This window comes from Crassostrea angulata, chromosome 3, assembly GCF_025612915.1.
Source record: "Crassostrea angulata isolate pt1a10 chromosome 3, ASM2561291v2, whole genome shotgun sequence".
NCBI lineage: Eukaryota > Metazoa > Mollusca > Bivalvia > Ostreida > Ostreidae > Magallana > Magallana angulata.
The window spans coordinates 31,276,201-31,296,674 of NC_069113.1; the positions used below are offsets into that span (position 1 = coordinate 31,276,201).

The 20,474-nt window shown below is 35.3% G+C and overlaps 2 protein-coding genes across 2 annotated transcripts; one reads left to right on the forward strand and one right to left on the reverse strand.

Moving 5' to 3' along the window:
* Nucleotides 1-4,563, forward strand: LOC128176707 (C-type lectin domain family 4 member E-like). Its single transcript, XM_052843219.1, has 5 exons — nucleotides 1-124; nucleotides 509-597; nucleotides 987-1,092; nucleotides 1,312-1,540; nucleotides 2,284-4,563. Exons 1-5 carry the CDS (start codon nucleotides 82-84, stop codon nucleotides 2,315-2,317), a joined length of 501 nt encoding a protein of 166 aa, XP_052699179.1. The 5' UTR covers nucleotides 1-81; the 3' UTR covers nucleotides 2,318-4,563.
* Nucleotides 2,253-19,947, reverse strand: LOC128176705 (arrestin domain-containing protein 3-like). The gene is made up of 8 exons (XM_052843217.1): nucleotides 19,839-19,947; nucleotides 12,248-12,388; nucleotides 9,416-9,562; nucleotides 6,909-7,132; nucleotides 6,553-6,732; nucleotides 5,949-6,128; nucleotides 4,973-5,156; nucleotides 2,253-4,816 (listed from the first exon to the last, which is right to left on the reverse strand). Exons 2-8 carry the CDS (start codon nucleotides 12,363-12,365, stop codon nucleotides 4,668-4,670), a joined length of 1,182 nt encoding a protein of 393 aa, XP_052699177.1. The 5' UTR covers nucleotides 12,366-12,388; nucleotides 19,839-19,947; the 3' UTR covers nucleotides 2,253-4,667.
* Between the last annotated feature and the right edge of the window lie 527 nt (nucleotides 19,948-20,474).

Genomic DNA, 20,474 nt, shown 5'->3' on the forward strand with positions numbered 1-20,474 from the left:
ATCATTTTCAGCGGGTTATATAAACTCATTCTTTTTCTAACTGCCATCCCAAGTGTGAACAAGCTTCCATTCCCGTCCATTATGAACATCCTACTCTTCATTGCTTTTACTGTATTCGCAACTGGTAAGAAATCCCTTACTTTTTTTCTTTTACGTTATATCACCTATATTTAGAACCATTTTAACAAGGCCTTGGACTTGCAGTAAGACGTAACAATTTATTTCATGCGTCAAAACAAGTTAAAAATGACGCTGGTTTCAAGCGAAATATGGACCGATTGCGTAGTCTTAAATCTAAAGCCAGACACATCTTGTTGATTTCAAAGAGCCACCGTGACGGCTGAGTAGCTAGCACTGAAATACTAGTAGACATGCCCACGTCACATTGCTGTTTGACACAACTACCCAAAGTCCAAGCCCCTGTTAAAATGGTTCTACGCATTATTTGTATGTGGTCACAAGGAATGAATTTGGCGATTATTTTTTTTTTTTTCATTTCGAATTTCAGTTTTGGCGAGATGTCCAGCTGACTGGAATCACTACAATGATAGATGTTTCTTCCTCAGTCGGGATAACGAAACATTCGCCGATGCCCTTGTGAATATCATTTCTTTAACTTGATATCCACTGTAAGATGGCTCGAGGGTCGAGGCCATTTTTAGACTGTATTGATTATTATTAATAGTAATATTTAAAAGAAGAGCTCTCTATGAGAATGTAGGAAAATGCCCAAATTTTAACAGTTAAATATATTTTTCTTTACCAGATAATAGTTTATAGCCAAAGAGATCATACCTTGAAATTTAAAAAAAGATATTATGGCTAATTTGTTCACCACCTAGCCTCCTTAAGATTTTTTTTTAAGCGTTTATTACTGTAGATAACAAAGTTGTTTTTTTTTTTAAATTAATTTTACAAAATTAAAAGAGGGAATGTTTTTATAACATCTATGCAAAATAGAACACTTTTATGGTGATTTTCAATAGAAATTGTGCGAGGTCATTGGTAAACAGTATGGAAGAGTCGCCACGCTTGCCACCGTTGATGATGCTGGAACGCAGAAACATCTAGCCAACCTCGTTGCACAAACAAGTTAGTATTATTATTTTTTCTTCATTTTTGAAGTCTTGTGCTTTCAAACTGCTCTTACTTTGTGCTTACGAGCAAATCATCATGTGCATTCAAATATCAATTATATTAATTTTTCAAGTTAACTTCATTTTTTAAGTCATGTGCTTTTAAACTGCACTTACTGGTATGTGCTTGAATCATGTAAAATTCTTTACTGGAATGTGTTTTTTTCTCTTTCAGATAGCGTTGAATTTTACATTGGTGCCAATGATATAGTCCATGAAGGGACTTGGGTGTGGTCGTCCAGTGGACAGACTATAACATACAACCACTGGGGACCCACACAGCCCAACAACAGAGGGGGTGCCGAGAACTGTGCCGCCATCACTTACGATGCCCCGTACGGATTCCTCTGGCACTGGGTAGATGAGCCATGCACCTTCGAATCCACTTATATCTGTGAAATGCCGTATGTGTATTTTTTCAATAATGCATTTATCAAAATATACTATTCGTTACACCAAACTAAAGGAAACTATGGAGAAGGCTTACATAGGCATTGCCGCTGTTGCCTAATCCATTTATGTAAATGTATATTTGCATAACAAAATATGTTCAAATCAAACTAAAGGAAAAAAAATATTGGTTAAGTACAGAAGCGTATCATTTTTACAGGGATAATTGATTCTAACCATAGTAATAGCGTTTAAACCAAAAACTAAAGCGAAATATATTCAGCGAAAATCTCAGAATACAACCACATGAAGCTCTTCGTGTTTTCCTTTTAAAAAACGAATTAGTTCGTATATTTTATAATTTCTTATTGCTTAAAGAAGCCTGGATGGTGGTGGCAATTTTTAGGCAATGTTTATTACATTTAGACAGAGATCTATAATTAACGATACAGGAGAATGGCCTTTTAAAGCATCTATATTTGGATTTTTCTTTACTAAATAATGGTTTTTGGACAAAACTATTAACATATTTTAAACTTTGAGGCAAATCTGATGGTAATAGTTTTTCTTTTCCACAAAGCCTTCTTATATAATAAAAAAAATTATGTTCTCGAATCTTTTGGAATTTATGGTGCATAACTGAACTGCAGTTGTGTGGCTTATGAACTGAACTGCAGTTGTATAGCTTATGAGGCTTAAAATATGCATAGCAAAATTTAACAGAAATATTTACACATCTTTATTATTTCATATCTAGGTTTGCTGAGGTACACTCTCCTGTTGTGGGATAAAGAACCTCCAGTTGTTGTCACGTGTTTGTATCTAATAAATAATGAAATTAAATGTGCTGTGTTTATCTGTGTTAGTTATGACTATTGATGCGTTTTAAACGAAAAGATCGCACTATACTCTTAGAGGCTAGTGGAGTTCTCTGCAACTGAAATTTGAATTTGAATAATTTAATGACAAATGATGATTCTGTTAACATATCAACAGAAATCTTTAACAAGAGACCCATGGGCCACATCGCTCACATGAGGAACAGCAGGTATGATAAAATCAGCTTAATGGAGTCATAATACAAACTATCTGGACAATGTACAATAATACATGTAGATCCTGTATAAATAAAATTTATTTTTTTTTAATTTATTTAAAATTAAAATTTATTCATTTTCCCCCTAGATATTCTTATGTTTATAATCATTAGTCCATTTTCTAACAGGATGATTTTATAGTCATATCATATGTTGAGCATTGCAGTTCTCAAAAAGATCCTTAACAATAGTTTATTTATGGGATATAAACCTACATCAAACTCTGAACCTTCTTGTGAGGCCAAAGAATTGTCCTGGGGCCAAAGTCTTAACAATTATAAAGAATCATCTGGCTGATTAGTTTCTGAGAAGAAGATTTTTAAAGATTTACTCTATATATTCCTTTGTTAAAATTTAACCCCCCATTGTGGCCCCAACCTACCCCTGGGGATCATGATTTTCACAACTTGGAATCTACACTACCTGAGGATGCTTCCACACAAGTTTCAGCTTTCCTGGCTGATTAGTTTCTGAGAAGAAGATTTTTGAAGATTTACTCTATATATTCCTATGGAAAACTTCGACCCCTCCCCCCATTGTGGCCCCATCCTACCCCCCGGGGTAACGATTTTCACAACATGGAATCTACACTACCTGAGGATGCTTCCACACATGTTTCAGCTTTCCTGGTCTTATGGTTCATGAGAAGAAAATTTTCTCAGATTTTTCTCTGTATATTCCTATGTAAACTTTCGATCCCCCCCCCCCATTGTGGCCCCATCCTACCCCCGAGGGTCACGATTTTCACAACTTTGAATCTACACTACCTGAGGATGCTATCACACAAGTTTCAGTTTTGCTGGCTGATTAGTTTCTAAGAAGAAGATTTTTAAAGATTTACTCTATATATTCATGTTAAACTTCGACCCCCCCCCCCCCATTGTGGCCCCACCCTACCACCGGAGGTCATGATTTTCACAACTTTGAATCTACACTACCTGATGATGCTTTCACACAAGTTTCAGCTTTCCTGGTCTTATGGTTCATGAGAAGAAGATTTTTGAAAATTTCTCGAAAATTTTCATAAATTCCTAATTATCTCCCTTTGCAAAAGGGCGTGGTCCTTATAAAAGGGCGTGGTCCTTAATTTTCACAACTTTGAATCCCCTTAGGCTAAGGATGCTTTGTGCCACGTTTGGTTGAAATTGGCCCAGTGGTTCTTGAAAAGATGTTGAAAATGTGAAAAGTTTACAGACAGACGGACAGACAGACGGACGACAGACAAAATGTGATCAGAATAGCTCACTTGAGCTTTCAGCTCAGGTGATCTAAAAATTAATCATTTTTAAGATGCAAAATAAAAAGTGTTAGATCAGTATCAGGGAATGATTTAGCTAATGTGTGTTCCGTTGAATCTGACATAAATTGATTACCATCATGCATATGTTACAACCATGAACGCATGATGATAATATGCTAATGTGACCGTGATTTTTTTAACAAGTCTAAAATGCAGTTTCCAAACATTACAAATGTATCGTATCGCATTGAATTCTTAATGCGATATCATGTTGATACCACATTTTGTTGCATGGCAGTTTTTTTATGGCTACAGTTTTAATATTTTTGATTTTTAACGCTACATAAATATTGTCATATACTGAGAGAGATTATGAGAGAACACGTAAAGGCATATACATGTAACTTGCTGTTCAATGTTTTAAAGATTTATATGCTTGAAAAAAAAAATCTGAATTAATCTAGACATGCAGCTAGAAAGATTGATGTATAAAAGGACAAATACACAAAATATTGCAAAAATTCCGTCCTTAATTTGATATCAACTCTACATGTACGTGAACACAGCTACAAGATAATATGATGTCGACTTTTAAGCATTAATGCATCAAAATTATCTTAATATCCTTTGTAAGCAAGATATATATGACATCAATGGAGAAATGAGATTCATACAATATCGTAAAACTTTAAGAACATTTTTTAAAAAAATAATCGTAAGTACATGACTGTGTAAACAAATGAGGTTTTGCCAAGCATAAATATAAAAGTATCTCTGTCAGCTTAGAAATATGATTGTTATAAATCATATTTTTAAATTGAACTGAGACTGTTTGGACCAGTCATAATAGGTGTAGGCCGGGGCGTAGTCCATTTCTCCCCGCGTGTGTTCGGAGTCGTCTTCCTCCCGGATGTTGGTTTTACCGAACACACACTCACTGTAGCTAGGGGGCGCTGCAACGAAAAAGTAATCTTTTTCAACAATGGCTGATACTGAAGTTTTGAAAAAAAATGTTTAGGATTTGTTATTCTATAATCATATTGATACAGAAATGCATACTATGTCACTACGAACTCTTCACTTCTAGATCTAAACTTAATTTGACTTACGCATGGGTAGTTGCGTTAGTGAGGTTTCCGCGCCTGGCGGAGCAAAGGGAGGTGCTTGTTCTTGAAGAGATGTTTCATATTGTGTTTGGTATTGCTGGACAACAGAGTACAACGGTATTGTTCCAATGATGATCGGCACAGGAACGTTAAGATCATAAGCCGGTCCAGAGGGTGCAATGGTTAACTACAGTTAGAACATTGGAATATTTCATAATTATGCATTTGTTTGTTTACTTTCTTTTCCTGTATTAACGCCGAGGTGGCGTGAAACCTCCTGACAGCTGATTTCCCAACAAAAGTAACGGCTACAAGATTCCAAAATATTTTTTTTAAGAAGAAAAGAGTTGAAAAATTATTTTCAAAGATACCTGGACTTGCAATTCTGCATGATGGTATGGTTTTGAATGCGTAACTGTTACACCTCCCAAATGTAAATAATTCTATAACATCTCTTATTTCTGATGTCATTTTCCAAAAATTAAATTCGATTATCCGATTTTTTTTTATACATTATGTAACTTTAATTGTGTAGAGTTATTTCAAGTCATATATTAAGCATATTTTAACATAAAATGGCTGCTCTATTTCAATCTAGAAAATAAATGTTTAGATTAACACTGTTTAGAAATGTCATACAAAACAACATGTTTATCTACATGTTCATCTATGTTCTTGGACACAGTCTCGGATATAAACTAACACTTCACGTTATTTGATGCCGTTTTAATTTATTTTCAAGTCATCAAAAAGCCACAAACAGAAGAATGTATAAATTTTGTCAACTATTGACTAGTTTAGTTTAAAAAACATGAGAAGGCCTTAAATTAATATTTATTTGTAAATTAATCATTATTCAAAACTACATGTTTATTCAATATTTCTCATCGATATCAATTTTGTTTTACAGTGAAACAATAATAATTCTTGTTATCACAAAAAAAGACCACATGTGTAGTGCATGTATATTTTTTTTTACCTCTAAATTATAATTGATATCGATGATGCTGCACCCCATGAGAAAAGAGGGAGGCAAAGGAGGGACCTGAATTCGGTCTGCCCAGATCTCTGTTTCTCCTGCGGGGACGACTTGGTGATTCATTCTGATGATTTCCTGTGAAGTTGTTTTTGTACTGGTAGTAGCGTGGAAAAGTGTAACCTTCAATGCAGAAGCTATGAGTTATGTATGGGCAACTACCTTCCTCGGTTCCATACCATGCATAAACAGGAACACTTTAAAGTCCCCTTAAACCTCCCCCAACCACCACCCAGTAAGCATGCGTAATCTGAGATTTACTTAATAAGGTATTGCTTTCTGAGTGACTTTTTATTTGTTCAGCGGAAGCTTTTTTCTTAAACGCTTTTCAATTTTTGTTTACTTTTGCAGTTGTTCTATTTTTAGTAACATCGGCGGTTTGCCTGCTAACGGCCAAGCTTTGCTTTAGCAAAAGCCCGCCTTAAAATCATAAATGACACTGAAATCTAAAAAAGATACCTACAATTGTCTTATTCTTAATCATGCGTTTCTAGAAATATGTAAAACTATATTTAAAAAAAATAAAATATATGTTCACCATATTTACCATATTCAATTTGAGAGATGGAGCACAGTCCCTCGAGCTCATGTTTTGAATTTCAGCGTTGAATGGTATCATTTCTCCAGGAACGTATCCGGATCTGTCCAATTTAATTAGTCCGGAAATCGGTCCGGACCTACAGCACAAACAGCACAGGTATTTCTGATGGAGATTCCTTACCTCACTCTGTTCAGAAGACACAACGTATCAGGATTTAATAAAGATTATTAACGTATAATTATGTTATGACAAACTTATTGAGAAATAGTGTGATGCCATGAATAGATAGATAAATAGATAAATAAATAAATAAATAAATAAATAAATAAATAAATAAATAAATAAATAACACGGTTTTATACCGTAGCGTTGGGATAGGTGTTCAAGTCTAATAATGACGTGACAGTAAAAGGCCTTTTTGTGTCGTGGTCAAACTTCCAGGGTTTGTCAATGGTCCCCTTGATTGTATAACGGACATATCCTACCCCGCCTTCAAATGACGAGGGTAAGGTAGGAGGCAGTTGAAGGGAAAATGGAAAGAAGTGCTCCCCTGGGGGTAAACTATTTTCACTGCCCATTCCAACACCTTTCATTAAAAGAAAGCGTTCAATTGCTGGGATACAAAATATACAGTAGTGAGTCATCTGTTTTTGTTGATTGATTTATCTTTTCATTAGAGCTTCTTTAGAATATGACCAAAAAAAAAATGCGGAGCGCAGACTCAATCTATAAAAGAAAGGCATTAAAGTTTTAAACAAGAGGCCCAGGGGTTACATCGCTCACCTGAGCAACAATTGCCTTAATTCTGATCAAATTAGCATTACAGTATCAAAATATCCCGACAACTGAGTACAGTAGATCTTGTTAAAAAAAATTAAAAATCTGCCAATTTTATCCACCTCTTATTTTTTGGTAAATACCAAGCCCCTTTTGTTGTTTTTACTGTAAGAAGATTTTTCTCTATTCCTATATACTTCCCCCCCCCCTCCCATTTTGTGGCCCCACTTTTCTCTAGGGAATCATGGTTTCATCAAACATAAATCTGCATAACCTGTGCTTTCACATTAAGTACTGAGTTATGGACCGAAAACTTTCCCAGAATATTTTTAAAGATTCTCTCTATATATTCCTATGTAAAACTTGATCCCCCAATTGTGGATCCACCCTCTCCCCGGGGACCATAATTTGAACAAACTTGAATCTACAGTATCTGAGGATGCTTCCACTCAAATTTGAGCTTTCTTGCCCAATAGTTTTTGAGAAGAATATTTTTAAAGATTTTCTCTATATATTCCTATGTAAAACTTGATCCCCCAATTGTGGCCCCACCCTACCCCCGGGGACTATGATTTGAACAAACCTGAATCTACACTACCTGAGGATGCTTCCAATCAAATTTGAGCTTTTCTGGCCTAATAGTTTTTGAGAAGAAGATTTTTAAAGATTTTCTCTATATATTCATATGTAAAACATGATCCCCCAATTGTGGCCCTCCCTACCCCCGGGGACCATGATTTGAAGAAACTTGAATCTACACTTCCTGAGGATGCTTCAACTCAAATTTGAGCTTTTCTGGCCTAATAGTTTTTGAGAAGAAGATTTTAAAAGATTTTCTCAATATATTCTTATGTAAAACTTGATCCCCTCTTGTGGCCCCACCCTACCTCCGGGGACCATGATTTGAAGAAACTTGAATCTACTCTATCTGAGGATGCTTCCAATCAAATTTGAGCTTTTCTGGCCTGTTATTTTTTGAGAAGAAGATTTTTAAAGATTTTCTCTACATATTCCTATGTAAAACTTGATCCCCCAATTGTGGCCCCACCCTTCCCCTGGGGACCATGATTGAAACAAACTTGAATCTACACTACCTGAGGATGCTCCCATTTCAATTTGAGCTTTTCTGGCCGAACAGTTTTTGAGAAGAAGATTTTTAAAGATTTTCTCTATATATTCCTATGTAAAACTTGATCCCCCAATTGTGGACCCACCTTACCCCCGGGGACCATGATTTGAACAAACTTGAATTTACACTACCTGAGGTACTCCCATTTCAATTTGAGCTTTTCTGGCCTGATAGTTTTTAAGAAGATTTTTAAAAATTTTCTCTATATATTCCTATGTAAAACTTGATCCCCCTCTTGTGGCCCCTCCCTACCCCCGGGGACCATGATTTGAACAAACTTGAATCTACACTACCTGAGGATGCCTCCACACAAGTTGAAGCTTTTCAGGCCGAATAGTTTTTGAGAAGAAGATTTTTGAAAAATACCAACAAATTTTCAATAATTCTCAATTAACTCCCCTTTAAAGAGGGAATGGCACTTCATTTGAACAAACTTGAATCCCCTTCACCAAGTGGTGCTTTGTGCCAAATTTGGTTGAAATCTGCCCAGTGGTTCTTCAGAAGAAGATGAAAATGTGAAAAGTTTACAACGACGACGACAACGACGACGACAACGACAACGACAGACACGGACAAATTGTGATCAGAAAAGCTCACTTGAGCCTTTGGCTCAGGTGAGCTAAAAATGAGACTATTTGAAAATTTGGTACAAAAATGCCAGTTCAAATCAATGTATTCCAAGTATTGAGCCCATTTATCTCAGGTTTAGAAATCGATGTTATATAAAATATACATCGTTTGAACGAATTTTTGAAAGACTTTACAGATATTTTGATGTATTCATTTTTCAGTATCATATCTGAGCCCCATTGGTATTTTCCCTGTCTTATTCCCCCATCTTCTTAATTAATATGATCAGATTTCTTCAGAAATTAATAGAACGATTTGTGTAGTGTTTAACAATTCGAAACAACAACAAAAAAGAGAGAAAACAGAACTTTGTTATACTAGAGTAAACAGTACCTTTTCCAAAAACTGGAACACGTTGTTCGAAATATGTTTCGTGTGCACTGTAACTATCTGTTACCGTTTCGGCTTTACTTCCGGTCCCTGTGGTGCGTGATTCTGTCCAGTAAACATTTGTAGCTCCTTTGAATTTCAACCTTATTTCTGATATTAGAAAAAAAGTGAGAAATATCTAAGAACCTGAATATGAATTAAAACTGCCATTTAAATGAAAGTTCTTTAAAATTTGTGCTAATTTCCAAACCAGCCTATATTCCCAAGTCAAGGATTTCTGATCCGCTCCGCTCTTCATAAACTCGAGACCGAAAAGACAATACATCTGCAAGTTAACGACTACGCCATCTAGTGAGAGTACTCATTTTATAACTTTTGTGACCTCTTGTTTTTGTCCAAGAGATATTATGAAAACCCAAATATTATAAAATTTAACGAGCTCATGAATACATTTAATGTAGAACAAGAAGCCCATGGGCCACATCGCTCACCTGAGGAACAATAGATATGATAAAATCAGCTTAATGGAGTCATAATACAAACTATCTGGACAATGTACAATAATACATGTAGATCCTGTATAAATAAAATCCATTTTTCCCCCTGGATATTCTTATGTTTATAATCATTAGTCCCTTTTCTAACAGGATGATTTTATAGTCATATCACATGTTGAGTATTGCAGTTCTCAAAAAGATCCTTAACAATTGTTTATATATGGGATATAAAGCTACACCAAACTCTGAACCTTCTTGTAAAGCCGAAGAATTGTCCTGGGGCCAAAGTCTTAACAATTATAAAGAATCATCTGGCTGATTAGTTTCTGAGAAGAAGATTTTTAAAGATTTACGCTATATATTTCTATGTAAAACTTCGACCCCCGCATTGTGGCACCACCCTTACCCCAGGGATCATGATTTCCACAACTTTGAATCTACACTACCTGAGGATGCTTCCACACAAGTTTCAGCTTTCCTGGCTGATTAGTTTCTGAGAAGAAGATTTTTAAAGATTTACTCTATATATTCCTATGGAAAACTTCGACCCCCCGTTGTGGCCCCACCCTACCCCCGGGGATCATGAATTTCACAACTTTGAATATACACTACCTGAGGATGCTTCCACATAGGTTTCAGCTTTTCTGGCTGATAAGTTTCTGAGAAGAAGATTTTTAAAGATTTACTCTATGTATTCCTATGTAAAACTTCAACCCCCCATTGTGGCCCCACCCTACCCCCGGGGATCATGAATTTCACAACTCTGAATCTACACTACCTGAGGATGCTTCCACACAAGTTTCAGCTTTCCTGGCTGATTAGTTTCTGAGAAGAAGATTTCTAAAGATTTACTCTATGTATTCCTATGTAAAACTTCGACCCCCCATTGTGGCCCCACCCTACCCCCGGGGATCATGAATTTCACAACTTTGAATATACACTACCTGAGGATGCTTCCACATAGGTTTCAGCTTTCCTGGCTGATTAGTTTCTGAGAAGAAAATTTTTAAAGATTTACTCTATGTATTACTATGTAAAACTTCGACCCCCCCCCCCCCATTGTGGCCCCACCCTACCCCCGGGGATCATGAATTTCACAACTTTGAATGTACACCTCCTGAGGATGCTTCCACACAAATTTCAGCTTTCCTGGCTTTCTGGTTCTTTAGAAGAAGATTTTTGAAAATTTCTCGAAATTTTTAATTAATTTCTAATTATCTCCCCTTGAAAACGGCTGTAGCCCTTAATTTTCACAACTATGAATCCCCTTTGCCTAAGGATGATTTGTGCCAAGTTTGGTTGAAATTGGCCCAGTAGTTTTTGAGAAGATGTTGAAAATGTGAAAAGTTTACGGACAGACGGACAGACAGGCGGACGGACGGACAGACGGACGACAGACAAAATGTGATCAGAATAGCTCACTTGAGCTTTCAGCTCAGGTGAGCTAAAAACTAAAAAACTTGTCAAGATTTATTAACTAAAGAAAATTTTTAAAGTCTGTTCTTCCAGAAACCAACTTTAACAACCTACTGTATTGTAAACTTAACCTTTTTTTATCATTATTACTCCTACTGTACATGTGCTCCTTGGCTGTGTTTGCGTACATTTGTATATACTGATTTTGAACCTCAAATACCAGTGAACTGGTCTTGAGTGAATAAAGAATTGAAATTAAAATGTTCTGACCGACAGAAATAATTTAGCAGTAGGGCTGCTCCCATGAACAAAATCAAATTTGTAGAAAAGATGGATTCACTCGGACTAAAAACCGATAGCAGTAAGACAAATACTTATTAGCCTGTCTCAACGGTTCAACATTGATCAATGCACAATTAACATTTCTTATTGGATCATGCAAACTTATATGACACAAACCAGCGTGCGAGGTTTCTAACCCCGTTAAACTCTGCCTATTCGATCAAGGGTTTATGTAGAGCGGAGCGGATCAGAAACTCTTGACTTGGGAAATGGAACCATTCATGCTTCTTTTTTAATGTTGAACAGAAAGCAAAAGAATATTTACCTCAATTCCCTACATTACACGAGTGAAAGGATTAACGATAACGATGTGTTAATGAAAATCAAATAAATTTAGCTCTGTGAGCCCCCATCCCCACCATTTCACCCAAATTTCAAAAAAAAATTACGGCTGGAATAGATAATAATAATTATGATTTCATAACTTAAACGAAAAAAAAATGCATTCACATTTATTTATTATCAAAAAGAATAAGAGATACTCTTTTCGAACCATATTAAAGTGTTCAAGTTCTAGTTTCAACAAATGTATGTTATTCATCTGAAAATTGAAAGAAGCATAACCATGTCCAGAAATTACCCCTCATGTTCATCTCTGCATCCAGCTCAATATACAACCTCCCGGAGACACAATTCCCGGCAAAAAAGACGCCCTGTGGGTTGTCCAACTCAATGATAAAAGCCCTCAGCTTCCCCATTGTAACAAAGGGGTTGTTTTCACCTGAGAATAGAGTTTTTAAAAATGCATCATAAAATCTTTAGATTTTTTTAGTGTCTTTGCCAGTGATAACACTACGTATCGATTTTGTACAATAAATTCGAATGACATATAAGTAGGGTGCAAGCGGGGTTTGCTTATTTATATTAAAATATCTCATCGTACAATTTCTGAAAATTATATAAATATACATGTAAGTAATAAGAAGTCATTCTTTGAATATTATGAGGTAATAATTTCGGTCGGGGCGTGATCATATATATCATAAATCTATTTGGGTTTTATTGGATTTGATCACGCCATTATCAAAATTATCAACTCATTATACTCAGAGAATGCAAACGCAAATTATGTCTTTTCTTCGATTTTTTTTTAATATACATGTATAATCATGTTTCAGATGAGGCGTTTGGGGGGCCCCTAAAGCTTCCACTTTGTTCATTCAAGATAACATCGATTCACATTTTGCTTAATTACTCGATAATCATAAATACATCGGCGATCAAAGGATGTTGATCAATCAACAGTATGAAAAATTTTCTCATTTGAAACGTCCCTTGCTAAAATTAAGGAATCTACGGGGATTTTTAATTGAACAATACCTAGATGCAAGTCTAGATCTTTAGCTCCCGGTCTGAAAAAAAAATCGGATAGAAGAGCTAGGAGCTACAGTTGCCACCCATTGAAAAAAAGTTGTGTATATATTGCACATAAAATCGTGCGCTAGTTTTGGATTGATTCGCCTTATTTATACGCATATTCTGTGAAAACAATTGGTACCATTAAATTTTTCATGCAATTTACTACTGATATCGTCTCTTTATTTGCCCCAGACTTTCTCCGGAGAACGCTATCAACCTCGGAAAATCGAGTACTTGTATGTCAAGTTTACACCGAGACAAGAGTCGCCATTTTTACATGACATTGTAAACAAACTGCACCACTTCACTTTAGGGGATTGGTGATGGTGGTTAAATATGGAGGGTAATCGTGTTCAAAAATCCAGACATGTAAACTTGTAAATCTGAATATGCAATCGTGTTGATGTGTGAGCCGGAGTATGTAATGCTGATCGTGTAACCTAAAAAACTCGGGCATACATACGTGTAAGATTTGACTCAGTTCCTTCGCATGATGCACATTTTGCAACTTAATTGTTTACATTAGTTAATTAATCCTTCAACTTTGCACACTTTCAATCCGTAGTTTCTGCATTTGTAACTCCAGGCTCGGCAATAGCACATCTGACATGATACAAATTGACAAATGTAAAGTCTACAAGTTTGTCGAATTTTGACATGACCTTATATGGCAACTGCCTTGCTGCGGGAAAAGGCATATGCCGTAACCGCCGGAATGAACGAAAAATAAACATAATATTCAGCTAAACTGTCGCAATAAGCTTTTAATGAACAACACCTTTTCTATCGAAAACACCAGTATTATTTTTATTTTTAAAAAATGAGGTATGATTGAAACTGGACCAAACAGGAAGAGGTTCATGAAGAAAAAAAATCGTTGCCGATGTGATGAATGCGCTAATTTCCGTAATATAAATCTCGTGGTATTATAAAAGGAAATGCCTAATATCTTATTTCTATAAAAAAAAAATTGACATGTAATTTAAGCTGGAATAAAAGTTAATGCGTACTCTTTTCTAAAAATGAGACGGATCAAGAAATTTCCTAAGGGGGTAAATATATTTTAAGCGGCATGGGGTTCGAAGACCGCCGTGAGGTCCCATGTAACTCCATTGCTTATGAATTCTACGAATTTTGAGAGAGAATTTTTAACCGGGTTTCCGATTATTGAAATAGTAAAAATGGCGGGCGGGCGAGTGGCTGTCAAAAATATACCCTTATTGTACCGATAACTCCTCGAACAGTTTTCAAGATAGGAAGTTGTTCTTTTGCAGATCAATTATACATATATCAGAGGTATGCAAATTGCTAGGATTTAGATTTCTGATAATTTATGATATTTCAGCTGTTAAACTTAGTCATTTTTGGGCAAAAACTTTGCATATAGAGTACCCCATTTCTTTCGATATGTAGTATTTATCAATTCAGGATTGACAAATGGATCATGGATAATGTTCACACAAAAGAAAACCCAGTTTGCTGTTACATTGACAGCTGTACTCTTGTTATTTTTCTGAATTAGTTAGAATAAACGACCTGCAAATATTTGGTAAAGTTTTACTATGGGAGGCACTGTAGCTCCCAGGTTGTCCATCTGATTTTTTTCAAACCGGGAGCTATAGACCTGCAGCTAGTTCACAAGTGGCTGTAAAGCTGTATTATAATACCGGTATATAGCTCTCCAGAAAATTTTTATCAACCAACTTCACAAAGTGAGTCTGTATTGAACCGACATTCAGGACGTCATGCTCATATTCCGTAACAATTGCTTGAAATAATTTAAGGTAATGGTCCATACCCCACTAGATAAATAAAATGCGTACAGAATTTTTTCATATTTTTCAAACATGTATCTGAGGATATCTTCTCATCAAATTTTACCCTGTTGGGTGGTCCATCGGTATTATAAGAGCTAGGGTCGTTGCTAAAAATAGAACCGATTGCAGAAAATGGCGCTTTTTCATACATAGAGAATTTAAGCCTAAGCCTGAAATTTGAATTTCACAAAATCATTTTTTGACTTATATCCTATGTAAAATAAAGGAATTATTATTTCAAATCAAAAATTTTTGTTACACTTGCTTATTTATCAAAAAAAGATAAATCCGCATACAAATGAGATAAAATGAAATAAATTTTCAAAGAGAATTTAAGCTCTTATAATTTTATTTACGTACAGAATTCTCTAAAATTTTGATATTATTTAAACCTTAACGCCCTTAATCAACTGGAAATAAATTTACCCAAGGGACCGGCCTTTTCAGGATCACAATGGGCGTATTTTGGGTAAAAATCATTAAAATATATATTTTGAAAAAAGATCCGTAAAATTTAAATTGTGCATAGGTTTATTATTTCATCATTCTAAAAAAATATGTTAAAATTATTGTTAATTAGAAAACATTATTTAAACAAACTGTTGATTAATCCGTATTATTTAAACCGCAAAAGATTGTATCTTTGGATATCGGTAAGTATTATGGATCGAGATCGGTATTTAGAAATTGCAGTCACACGCGTGGATAATGCTAACTACCTGATATGCCTTTAAGACAGAACCTCTATTCAACCTTTTTTTAATGGTTTTAAAGACTGTTCTTAAAATGAAATAACTTTTCTTCAGCGCATGATTTTAATTCTAAAAACATTTTTTGTTGTTGAAAATATATCTATGCTCGTTGCTAAGCGAATATAGGATAAAGATGAAATAAGTCAAATTATTTCCCCTTGTGTATTTATCTCCCTTATTTATGCACTGGAATATATATAGATCTCGGTCAGGATTTCATTTTGGATGTTTATGGACTTTCAGGGATTAATGTTCAAAGAATTGGATTAAGTTCAGCCTTGTAATGAATTGATGTTTATGCAGGACAAAAGTAAGCGGTCTATATTTTCAAAACGAGTACTCAATCGACACAACCCAGTCAAATTTTCATTTCGCTGAGTAATAGGCTAATTGATTGCAGTTTTCAGGATTTTTAATAGATTTGTTTTGAATTAATTTCTAGATCAGCTTGATTTTTTTGTTTTGAAACACATGTACAACGTAGCGTTTAGTCTCGTTCAACCAGACGCTCGGCTGTCTCCGTAAAACTCCGACGAGCTCGTCGGAGTTTTACGGAGACAGCCGAGCGTCTGGTTGAACGAGACTACGTAGCGTTAGGTTTCGATTAGATCGGGCACGGAAAAAACGTAATAACGCGTGAATTACGTCAGACGTTGTTTTGTGACGTATGGATAATTACCTTAAAAAATGCCAATTTTTACCTGCATGATAGGCTTTTTTCCCCATATATTGCCGACAATGCAAAGAAACATTTCTTAAAATAAATTATACACATTTTAATTTCACGACAGTTAACCTTATCTTTGAAATTTTTATTCATTTTTTAAGGGGGTGTCGCTTCTCACGTCTCATATAAATCACAATCTCAAAACCAATGTCTTTAAATAGTTCTTATTGATAACTTTGTAACTCAGCTGGCCGACCCCGTGTAAATTTTCGCGGGGGATGTGCTGCGCGGGGGGGGGGGGGGGGGAGGGGTCTTTTCACAACTTTGTGGTAGCGATAAGGATGCATTTGGAGATATTTTCTTAATTCAGCCGAGGCCTATACTTTAACAATTTGTTGCATGTACTCTAGCTAATAACAGTGGCGTCGGAAGCAAATTGAAAGGGGGGCTACAGTAATCATAAAAAATCTTGACAAGAATTCCCAAAATCATGAAAATCCTATATAATCCGTGGGGGGAGGTATACCTATAACTCCAATCTTACCTGCCCAGTTTTTTCCCCCAAATCATGAAATTCCTAATCCGTGGTGATGGTGGTGGGGGGGGGGGGGGTGTGCTAGTATACCTACTATGACTCTACTAGTATACCTACTATCACTATTAATATTTCATTCTCTTTAAGGTCTTTTAAGGAACAATTTTGTTTGTTGCGAGGAAAAAGTGGGAGGGGGGGGGCTGAATCAACCCTGTTGCTATGTTCCTAATGGTTAGGTCTAACTTGGCAACTTGGCTAAGCCCCCCTTGCCCCTCACCCGGTTCCGACGCCTATGAATAAGAATGCGTATATATCTGTATACACGTGCATTCATACACAGTCATTAAATGTATTTTTTTTTTCAGTTCTAAGAGGATATCTGAAGCCGATCGAATACTTTACTCGCATCTTTTATACATTCTCTTGATAAAATGTACACCAATCTCCTAATTCAATTTTCCGAAAAATGATTCTTTCTATGAAATGTTGTTATTCAGAGATATTATGATTATAGGCCTACCTAATATTTTTTTTTTATTTATTCCGTCCTTATTCCGGCGATTACGGCATGCCTTTACCTGCAGCTATCCTTTTTCTATCGGTGACGTCACTGTTTCCATATATGGTCATGTCAAAATTCGACAAACTTGTAGACTTTACATTTGTCAATTTGTAAGATGTCAGCCGTGATATTTCAGAAAACGGAAATACAAATGCAGAGATTACAGATGTAAGTTTGTATTATACTTGCAGGTTACATGTGAATAAACAAACAGCATTTTACAGCTGCAATTAGCATCTGTAGGAAAAATTAGATTAAAGACCTGCGGGGTCAACTCTAAAGTGTTTATCCCCGAGTTTTAAAGGTTACACGATCAGAATTACACATATTCATACTCAGACTCACACACCAACACGATTACATATTCGGATTTACAAGTTTACATGTCTGGATTTTTGAACACGATTACCCTCCATAGTTAAACACTTTCAGAGCCATGTAAACACGTTTTTGTGCGCAATAAATACACAATTTTTTGAATGGGTAGCATTGTAGCTCCCAGGTCGTCCATCCGATTTTTTTCAGACCTGGAGCTACAGACCTAAAGCTATGCCCGGATGATAACTTTGAAAAATTGTGCGATGTCAACATTTCCCATTTTAAATCTGTGTACAAAAATCTGTTATCGTTCTTGTGTTTTTCTTTTGGAGTAAAAAACAATGTTTCAATGAATATATTATCTTGGATATTTTTGCTTTTATTGATATCAGTTGCACTACTTTCACAAGTACGAGGGTCAATCAAAAAATACGAAGACTTTTGTCATAGCTATGTTACTTAACGTCATATCATTAATAAATTTGGTAGACATAATTTAGCAATAGTTTCAAACAATTTGCAAGAAAAAAAGTTAATAAATTCTTTTATTTCTAAGAATTATTTAGAATCTATTCCTGCAAAAATGACATCACGGCGCACGGTCAAAAATTGTGTTATGTCAACAATAAACCATATAATGTTGAAAGTAATATCTCTATAAATTGGGCTTAAAACCAAATAATATTAAAACCTCAAATTAAGTGTTGTCTTGGCATTCTATGTTCCAAATAATGATGAGATATATTGTTTTGTCGAAGAAATATTAGTAACTAAAGACAGATAGGCCTCTTTAGAATTGACTAAAAACATCGACGTCGCCGGACGTCACGGCGCATCGAGAGGTGCAAACAAAATGAATTTAACCAAGAAAAAGGCTGACACAAGCTGTGAAAATGCTAAATGGTGCAAAATATAAGTCAACATTTATTTGCAAGTTTGTGTTTAACTGTAATGAATTTTGTGGGGGTGGTGGTGATTGTATTTTGAACATAAAACAGTCCGAAAGAGAGTAAAATATCTGCATGTAAGTATTGGGTCAAAAAATAAGTAGCGTCAACAGACGTTCAGGGTTCTCCTTACTGTAAACTACGAGATACACGGTTAGAAAATAAAAACTTTGAAGAACTCACTTATGATTCTCAAACAAATGTTAGCAAATAATATGTTAAGTGGTTCAGTGCAATTTTAAACTGTAAGGAGAAAGGCACAAGAGACTAGGCGTGATATAAAGATAGGGTATATCTATAAACTGTGCATGTTTAAGTTTGATGTCATGTTTTGAACGTTACCGTGCGCCGTGGTGACAAAACATGTCGTTTTTAAATAGGGATAACAAAAATACCGTGTCATCAAATGGACTAAAACTTTGTATATCAATAACATAAGTGTTTGTGCACAGATTAATTTGTTAAGTATGACTTTCATGAAAAATATATGATAGTCAGCCACATTGTCTTCGTATTTTTTGATTGACCCTCGTATGTTCATATTGATTAAAATTGTCCAAATGTGCTGCATAAATCAGTATGTCTTGGGACAGACTATAGCAGGGTTTATGGTGTGGTGTAACTTGGAATTAAGCATATAGTAAATGTAAAAAAAATGATACTTTGAAACAGACTTGTATATTTATTTATTAGGAATTAGGAATTGGGATTTGTATATATATAAATTGTCCAATTTTACTATAACAAAATGCATAATACAGCCTAAAAATCATCTAGGCTCTTATCATCTATGTGTATGCAACATTGCTGATCGCTATATACTATTAGTCATTGTCTTTGAAATCAGTTATGTTCATAGAGCTTATTTTTATTTTTCGTCAAATGTGGCGTGAAGCATATATCAAATAACTGCGGTCACAGAAATTTACATAAAATATACAGGTAAGGCAATATCAGACAAAACTCTCATACGTTTGAAGTTTGGAAGCAAACCTTTTGTAGATAATGAACTTTACAAAATACATTGTAACCTATCATATCTAGGGGGTATACCTTCACAATACATATACATGTACATGCAACAAAATTCAGTAAGGTCATGCAGGAACTGCCCGCCATACCTTAAAAAATGTTAATGAGCATGAAGATAAACATTATGAACTCCATACTATTATAGTAGTGTCAGAGGAGTGTAAATGAAAATATTATACAACCTTATAACTCAGCGATTCGATGGTCCATCATAATTAATGCTTGTTACACTCGACAAGGCTGTTCAGTTAGTACTAGCTGTTAGGTGTGCCAGGCACTGCGCAGCTTGTTTGTTTATATCTTGGCTTGGTGGGGCATACTCTAAAACCTGGCCTAGTCCCATTAGCCTGGACTGGCCCTTAAGCTTCTCCGATCCTCAGCCTCATAGTATTTTTTTTTCATCATAAAAATGTTATTTATCCTTTAAACTTTATAACTGAAATAAAATAAAAAGAAATTTGTTGATGGTATCAATGCATCTTACGAAGTTATTGCAATTTTGGCTGCGATGAATATGATGGAATAAATTACGTATACACGTTGAGATCAAATTATAAAAAAAAGGTTGTACTGGTGCATCGGTGGCTCGACCTCTTGTACCTCTAGGTAGTATATAGGTCTCCGTGGAGCCACTAAGCCAAGCAGTTCGTTGAATGACTTTGCGTAATATTAACACTTCAATACTAACTAAATTTGTCTTTAAAAAAGGCAGATTTAGGATACGAACAAAAAAAAAATTCCGGATAATTTCGACTTATCGAACATTGCTGAGGATCGGAGGTCGTTGAAGTACTAGACTAGTATATTTTGCTGATAAA

Excerpts from the sequence above, each read along its gene's own strand:
- LOC128176707 (XM_052843219.1), top strand. The coding sequence starts at position 82 with ATGAACATCCTACTCTTCATTGCTTTTACTGTATTCGCAACTG. Across the intron at positions 125-508 it reads TTTTACTGTATTCGCAACTG|TTTTGGCGAGATGTCCAGCT; the intron begins GTAAGAAATCCC and ends TTCGAATTTCAG. Across the intron at positions 598-986 it reads AAACATTCGCCGATGCCCTT|AAATTGTGCGAGGTCATTGG; the intron begins GTGAATATCATT and ends GATTTTCAATAG.
- LOC128176705 (XM_052843217.1), bottom strand. The coding sequence starts at position 12,365 with ATGGGGAAGCTGAGGGCTTTTATCATTGAGTTGGACAACCCACAGGGC. Across the intron at positions 6,733-6,908 it reads ACACCTATCCCAACGCTACG|AGTGAGGTAAGGAATCTCCA; the intron begins GTATAAAACCGT and ends TCTTCTGAACAG. Across the intron at positions 5,157-5,948 it reads ATATCAATTATAATTTAGAG|TTAACCATTGCACCCTCTGG; the intron begins GTAAAAAAAAAT and ends TTCTAACTGTAG.